The 7,839-nt window shown below is 35.3% G+C and overlaps 1 protein-coding gene across 1 annotated transcript; it reads right to left on the bottom strand.

Moving 5' to 3' along the window:
* Positions 1-6,759: 6,759 nt before the first annotated feature.
* LOC118854700 (60S ribosomal protein L31-like) lies at positions 6,760-7,179 on the bottom strand. The gene has a single exon (XM_036764992.1). The coding sequence runs from the start codon at positions 7,147-7,149 to the stop codon at positions 6,760-6,762; it is 390 nt and encodes a 129-aa protein (XP_036620887.1). The 5' UTR covers positions 7,150-7,179.
* Between the last annotated feature and the right edge of the window lie 660 nt (positions 7,180-7,839).

Genomic DNA, 7,839 nt, shown 5'->3' with positions numbered 1-7,839 from the left:
CCAGAGTTTAACAAAGTCTCAGCCTCCGGGTTACAAACTGGAGGGCTCTTAGCTACAGCTGCCCGGAGTCTCCGAATCAGCACCACCACGAGTGAGAGCCCTAAACAAATTACAAACATCGACAGACCAAATACAGATTCATAGTTACCAACATCTAGGTTCAGCCCGGGAGCTCATAACTAGGGCTGGCCCAGAGTCACTCATGCCACCACTGCTGTGGAGAAGAGCTCCAAAGAAGAGATAGCCAACCCCTGGTTTTATATCTTTTTCAGAGTCAGGGGTGAGTCACACATGCAATTCACCCACGTGACCTAGAATCGTCACAAAGAGGTGACTTAAACCCATGTGGTCAAGAAGCCTCTGCTGTCCCAGACATGTCACTCAGACTTATGTGTAAACTAGGCCCTCCCCTGAGGCAAGGAGGCACCAAGGACACCCAAATCTAATCAAGGAAACAAAGGCCAAACTCTTCAAGGGCACTTAGTTGAAATGAATACTAGGAGCCCATTTTGCTTACCAACACACTTGGATCATTGTATTGCTGAGAATAGCTAACTCATTCACAGTTCTTCATCAAACAATAGTGCTGTTACTGTGTACAACATTCTACTGGTTCTGCTCAATTCATTTTGCTTCAGTTCATGTTAGTCTTTCCAGCTTTTTCAGAAATCATTCTTCTTACAGCACAATAATATTCCATCACAATCATTTACCACAGCCTGTTTAGCCATTCCCCAATTGATGGACATCCCTCAATTTCCAATTCTTAGTCACCACAGAGAGAGTTGCTATAAATATTTTTTGTACAAATAGGTCCTTCCCATACCCTACCCCCCTTTCCCTTCTCTTTGGGATATAGACCTAGCAATGATATTGCTGGATTAAAGGAAATGCACAGTTTTATAGTCCTTTGGGCATAGTTCCAAATTGCTCTCCAGAATGGTTGAATCACAACTCTACCAAGAGTGCATTACTGTCCCAGTTTTCCCACATTCCCGCCAACATTTATCACTTTCCTTTTTTGTCATATTAGCCAACCTGATACGTGAGGTGATGCCTCAGAGTTTTTTTAATTTGCATTTCTCTAATCAATAGTGGTTTAGAGCATTTTTATACGACTATAGATAGCTTTGATTTTTTTCTCTGAAAACTGCTTATTTATATCCTTTGATCAATTAGGAATGACTTGTATTCTTATAAACTTGACTCAGGTGTCTATATATTTGAGAAATGAGGCCTCTATCTATTTTACATTTTGTAATGCTATGTTTTCTTTGGTCCTAAATTCTTCCCTTTTCCATAAATCTGAAAAATATACTATTCCACCTTCTCCTAATTTGCTCATGGTATTACCCTTTATGTGTAAATTGTGTACCCATTTTGGGTTCAGTTCTTTTGACTTATTAAACAGTCAATAACTAAAGTTTTACTAAAGTAAAACATAAGTAAAAGCCCATTAGTTTAATAAAAAAGTTTCATATACCCAAAGGTTTCAATTTATAGCATTTTATTGATATGCTAAGGTGGCAACTGTATTTATCATTACATTACATTTAAAAAACCTGACATTTCTCTCTTCATGGCATTAAATTTTTTTCACCACATATTTAATCCTCATGAATAATTTAATGAATTAGAGAAGATATGGATTTTTATCTCTATCTCACAAATGAAGAGCCAGAGACTCCTAAAGTTTAGATGCTTTAAATATAACAAAAGATAGGAATAGTTAAAGTTGAAGGGATTATAGAAGGACAGGCCTACCAATGCATTATTGATGGAGCTATGAATTGGTACAACTATTCCAGAAAATAATTTGGAATTATGCGAATAGAATTATTAAAATGTCCATACTCTTTGACCCACCCAGAGGTTCCACTGTGATGCATATGCCCTAATAAGGCCATTGACCAAAAGAAGGCTTCATATACAGCAAAGATATTTATAACAACACACCACACGTTTCCCCTCCATTTCCTCTTTTTATTTACATAATTTTTTGCTATAAAGAGTCACTCTCTGGGAGGGGCAGGAGTGGGGGGGAAGGTAGATGATGTACAGGCAAAAAGGTATCAATAATTTTTTTAAATTGCATTTTAAAATGCATTGCTTAGGGAACAGGAACCTTTCAGAAGTGGTTTGTTAAGGTTCTTTCCCTTGTTCTTCTGATGTGTGGCCAACTACTTAACCAATAATTTTTTAAAAAATTATTTATTTTTAGTTTTCAACAGTCATTCCACAAGATTTTGAGTTCTAAATTTTCTCCCCCTTTCTTATTTCCCCCTCCCCCAAATGGCCTACAATCTGATGTAGGCTCTACATATACATTCATGATAAACATATTTTCACATTAGTCATGTTGTAAAGAAGAATTAGAACCAATAGGAGGAATCACAAGAAAGAAGAAACAAACAAAAAAGAGAGCACATAGTATGCTTTAATCTGCATCCAGACTCCATAATTCTTTTTCTGGTTGTGGATAGCTTTTTCCATCACAAGTCTTTTGGAATTGTCTTAGATTCTTGCATTGCTGAGAAGAGCTGTCTATCAAAGTTAGTCATCACACAACGTTGCTGTTACTGTGTACAATGTTCTCCTGGTTCTGCTGACTTCACTCAGATTTAGTTCGTGTAAGTCTTTCCAGGTTTTTCTGAAGTCTGCCTGCTCATCATTTCTTATAGAACAATGATATTCCATTATATTCATATACCACAACTTGTTCAGCTATTCCCCAGTTGATGGGTATCCCTTCAATTTCCAATCCTTGGCCACCACAGAAAGAACTGCTATAAATATTTTTGTACATGTGAGTCCTTTTCCCATTTTTATGATCTCTTTGGGTTACAAACCTAGAAGTGGTATTGCTGGGTCAAAGGGTATGCACAGTTTTATAGCCCTTTGGGCATAGTTCCAAATTGCTCTCCAGAATGGTGGGATCAGTTCACAACTGCACCAACAAAGCATTAGTGTACCAATTTTCCCACATCTTCTCCAGCATTTATCATTTTCCTATTTTATCATGTTAGCCAATCTGATAGGTGTGATGTGGTATTTCAGAGTTCTTTTGATTTGCATTTCTCTAACAAATAGTGATTTAGAGTATTTTTTCACATCACTACAGATAGTTTTAATTTTTTTCATCTGAAAACTGCCTGTTCATATCCTTTGACAATTTATCAATTGGAGAATTACTTGTATTCTTATAAATTTGACTCAGTTCTTTATATATTTTAGAAATGAAGCCTTTATCAGAGACACTGGTTGTAAAAATTCCTTCCCACCTTTCTTCTTCCTTCCTACTCTTGGTTGCTTTGGCTTTGTTTGTGGAAAAACTTTTCAACTTAATGTAATCAAAATGTCCATTTTGCCTGTCATAATATTCTGTGTCTTGTTTGGTCATGAATTCTTCAGTACTCTTTATATCTGACAGGTAAACTATTCTTTGCTCTCTAGGTTTGCTTCTAGTATCAGTCTTTATATCTAAATTATCTACCATTTTGACTTTATTTTGGTATGCAGTTTAAGATGTTGGGCTATGCCTAGTTTCTGCCATACTATTTTCCTGATTATCTAGCAGTTTTTGTTAAATAGTGGGTTCATATCCCAGAAGCTAGACTCTTTGGGTTTATCAAACAATAGATTACTATAGTCATTGACTATTGTGTCTTGTGTACCTAACCTATTCCACTGATCTACCACTCTGTTTCTTAGCCAGTACCAAGTAGTTTGGATGATTGCTGCTTTATAATACAATTTAAGATCTGGTATAGCTAGGCTGCCTTCCCTTGTATTTTTTTTTTCATTAATTCCCTTGATATTCTGGAACTTTTGCTCTTCCAGATGAATTTTGTTATTATTTTATCTAGCTCTATCAAATAATTTTTTGGCAGTTTGATTGGTATGGCAGTGAATAAGTAAATTCATTTAGGTAGAATTGTCATTTTGATTATATTATCTCAGCCTGCCCATGAACGTTTGATGTTTTTCCAATTATTTAGATCTGATTTTATTTGTGTGAAAAGTGTTTTCTAATTGTGTTCATATGGTTCCCGGGTTTGTCTTGGCAGGTAGACTCCCAAATATTTTATAATGGCTACAGTAACTTTAAATGCAATTTCTCTTTCTATCTCTTGTCATTGGGCTTTGTTAGTAACATATAGAAATGTCAATGATTCATGTGAGTTTTTTTAATATCTTGCAACTTTTCTAAAGTTGTTTATTGTTTCAAGTAGTTTTTTACTTGATTCTCTAGGCCTCTGTAAGTATACCATCATATTATCTGCAAAGAGTGATAGTTTTGTTTCTTCTTTGCCTCTTCTAATTCGTTCAATTTCTTTTTCTTCTCTTATTGCTAAAACTAACATTTCTAGTACAATATTGAATAACAGTGATGATAATGGACATCCTTATTTCACTCCCAATCTTATTGTAAATGCTTCTAGCTTGTCCCCATTACAGATGATGCTTGCTGATGGTTTTAGATAGATGCTAGTTATGATTTTAAGGAATACTCCATTTATTCCTCTGCCCTCTTGTATTTTCAATAGGAATGGGTGTTGTATTTTGTCAAAAGCTTTTTCTGCAACTATTGAGATAATCATATGATTTGTTAGTTTTGTTGTTGGTCCATCATGCTGATAGTTTTCCTAGTATTGAACCTTCCCTTCATTCCTGGTACAAATCTTACCTGTATTATCCTTGTGACAAGTTGCTGTAATCTCTTTGCTAATGTTTTATTTAAAATTTTTGCATCTATATTTATTAGGGAAATTGGTCTATAATTTTCTTTCCCTATTTTAGCTCTTCTTCATTACGTATCAGCACCATATTTGCATCATAAAAAGAATTTGATAGGATGCCTTCTTTGCCTTTTTTCCCAAATAGTTTATATAGGAGTAGAATTAATTGTTCTTTAAATGTTTGATAGAATTCACTTGTAAATCCATCTAGCCCTGGAGATTTTTTCTTAGGGAGTTCATTGATGGCTTCTTCAATTTCTTTTTCTAAAATGGGGTTATTTAAGTATTTTATTTCCTCTTCTGTTAATCCAGGCAATTTATATTTTTGTAAATATTCATCCATTTCACTGAAATTGTCAAATTTATTGGCATTCATTTGGGCAAAACAGTTCCTAATTATTGTTTTGATTTCCTCTTCATTGGTGGTGAATATACTTTTTTCATTTTTGATACTGGTAATTTGGTTTTCTTCTTTTTTTTTTAAATAAAATTAACCAAAAGTTTATCTATTTTACTGTTTTTTTCCCATAAAACCAGCTCTTAGTTTTATTTATTATTTCAATAGTTTTCTTACTTTCAATTTTATTAATCTTTCCTTTGGTTTTCAGAATTTCTAATTTGGTATTTAATTAGGGATTTTTAATTTGTTCTTCTTTTGCCATTTTTTAGTTACACACTCAATTCATTGATCTCCTCTTATTCTATTTTATTCATGTAAGCATTTAGAGATATAAAATTTCCCTAAGAACCACTTTTGTTGCATCCCATAAGTTTTGGCATGTTGTCTCATTATTATCATTCTCTTGGATGAAGTTGTTAATTGTTTCTATGGCTTATTTTTTTACCCACTCATTCTTTAGGATGAAATTATTTAGTTTCCAGTTAATTCTTAGCCTACCTTTCCAGGGTCCTTTATTACAAATAATTTTTATTGCATCATGATCTGAAAAGGATGCATTTGATATTTCTGCCTTTCTGCATTGAATTGTGAGGTTTTTATGCTCTAATACATGGTCAATTTATGTGTACGTGCCATTTACCACAGAGAAAAAAATATATCCCTTTCTTTCCCCATTCTATTATCTCCAGAAGTCAATCATGTCTAACTTTTCTAAAATTCTATTCATCTCCTTAATTTTTTTCTTGTTTTTTTTTTTTTAATTTTGTGGTTAGATTTATCCATTTCTGAGAGGGAGTTTGAGGTCCTCCACTAGTATAGTTTTGCTGTCTATTTCTTTCTGTAACTCCCTTAACTTTTCCTCTAAGAACATGAATGCTCTACCACTTGGTACATGTATGTTTAGTAATGATATTGCTTCATTGTCTATGGTACATTTGAACAGGATGTAGTTTCCTTCCTTCTCTCTTTTAATTAGATCTATTTTTGCTTTCACTTTGTCTGAGATCAGGATTGTTACCTCTGCTTTTTTCCCCTTCAGCTGAAGCATAATATATTCTGCTCCAGCCTTTTACCTTTACTCTGGGTATATCTCTCTGCTTCAAATGTGTTTCTTGTAAACAACACATTGTAGGATTCTAGTTTTTAATCCACTCTGCTATCTGCTTCCATTGTACAGGAGATTTCATCCCATTCAGTTTCGCAGTTAAGATTACTAATTGTGTCTTTCTCTCCATCCTGTTTTCCACCCCACCCCCGTTTATGATCTTTCCTCTCCTTTCTCCCTTTCCCTCATCACTAGTGTTTTGCATCTGGCCACCACTTTCCTCAACCTGCCCTCCCTTCCGTCAGCCCCCTCCCCCTTTCTTTCCCCTTTCACCTCTTACTTCCTATAGGGTAGATTAGATTTCTGTACCTTAACTGAGTATCTTATTCCATCTTTGAGCCAAATTCAATGAGAGTAAGGTTCAAACAATGCTCATCTCCCTCCTTTCTTCCCTCTAGTGTCATAGGTCTTTGAGCCTCTTCATGTGATGCAATGTACCCTTTTCTGCCTCTTCCTTTCCTCTTCTCCCAGTACACTCTCTTTTCACTTTTTTTTCTGACATTTTATAAATTTATTTAAATGAAGTTCAGTTTAGTTTTCATCCACATTGACTGTAAGCTTTTGAAAGTGGTGACAGGTACATAAGTAACCAAGGTGTACAGCTTGTTTGGTGACTCTTCATCCTCATTGTGTTTCCTGGACAAACGCACTCGGATACAGCATGGGACATTCCTTATTCCTTTGGCCCAAACAGCTTTGTTGAGTCTGGTGTCAATGCGTGCATCTGGAGTTCCCATTTCTTTCACGGCAAATTTGCGAATTTCCTTTAGAGACGGAGGAGCTTGCTTTTTGAAGCCTACTCCATGAATCCTCTTGTGAATGTTGATGGTATACTCCCTGGTCACCACCTCGTTGATGGCAGAACATCCCTTCTTTTTCTCTCCACCTTTCTTTGCCGGAGCCATCCTGCCAGGGACCAGGTCGGATAGGAAGGGCATGGAGAATTGTCTCTTTTCACTTATTGATTAGATTTTTTTAATCATCACATCAAAGTCAACTTATACCCATACCCTCTGTTTATGTATTCCCCTTCTACAAGTTGTAATAAAGATACAGTTCTCAAGAGTTGCAAGTATCATCTTCCCATATAGGGATTTAAACAGTTTGCCCTTATTGAATAACATGTTTTCCCCCTGTTTACATCTTTATGCCTCTCTTGAGTCTTGTATTTGAAGATCAAATTTTCTACTGAGCTCTTGTCTTTTCATCAGGAAGGTTTGGAAATCCCCTATTGCATTGAATGTCCATCTTCCCTGAAAGATTATGCTCAGTTTTGCTGGATAGTTGATACTTGGTTGTAATCCAAGCTCCTTTGCCTTATGGAATATCATATTCCAAGCACTATGATCTTTTAATGTAAAAGCTGCAAGGTCCTGCATAATCCTAACTGTGGATTTTTTAAATTGTTTACATTGTTTCTTCCTGGCTGCTTGCACTATTTTCTCCTTGACCTGATAATTCTGGAATTTGGCTTTCATATTCTTTGTCATTTTCATTTTAGGGTCTTTTTCAGGAGGTGATCAGTGGTTTCTTTCGATGACTATTGTATCCTCTGGTTCTAGGACCACAGGGAAGTTTTCTTTGATAATTTCTTG

Source organism: Trichosurus vulpecula, chromosome 6 (genome assembly GCF_011100635.1).
Source record: "Trichosurus vulpecula isolate mTriVul1 chromosome 6, mTriVul1.pri, whole genome shotgun sequence".
Taxonomy (NCBI): Eukaryota; Metazoa; Chordata; class Mammalia; order Diprotodontia; family Phalangeridae; genus Trichosurus; species Trichosurus vulpecula.
This window is presented reverse-complemented; position numbering and strand designations above follow the sequence as displayed.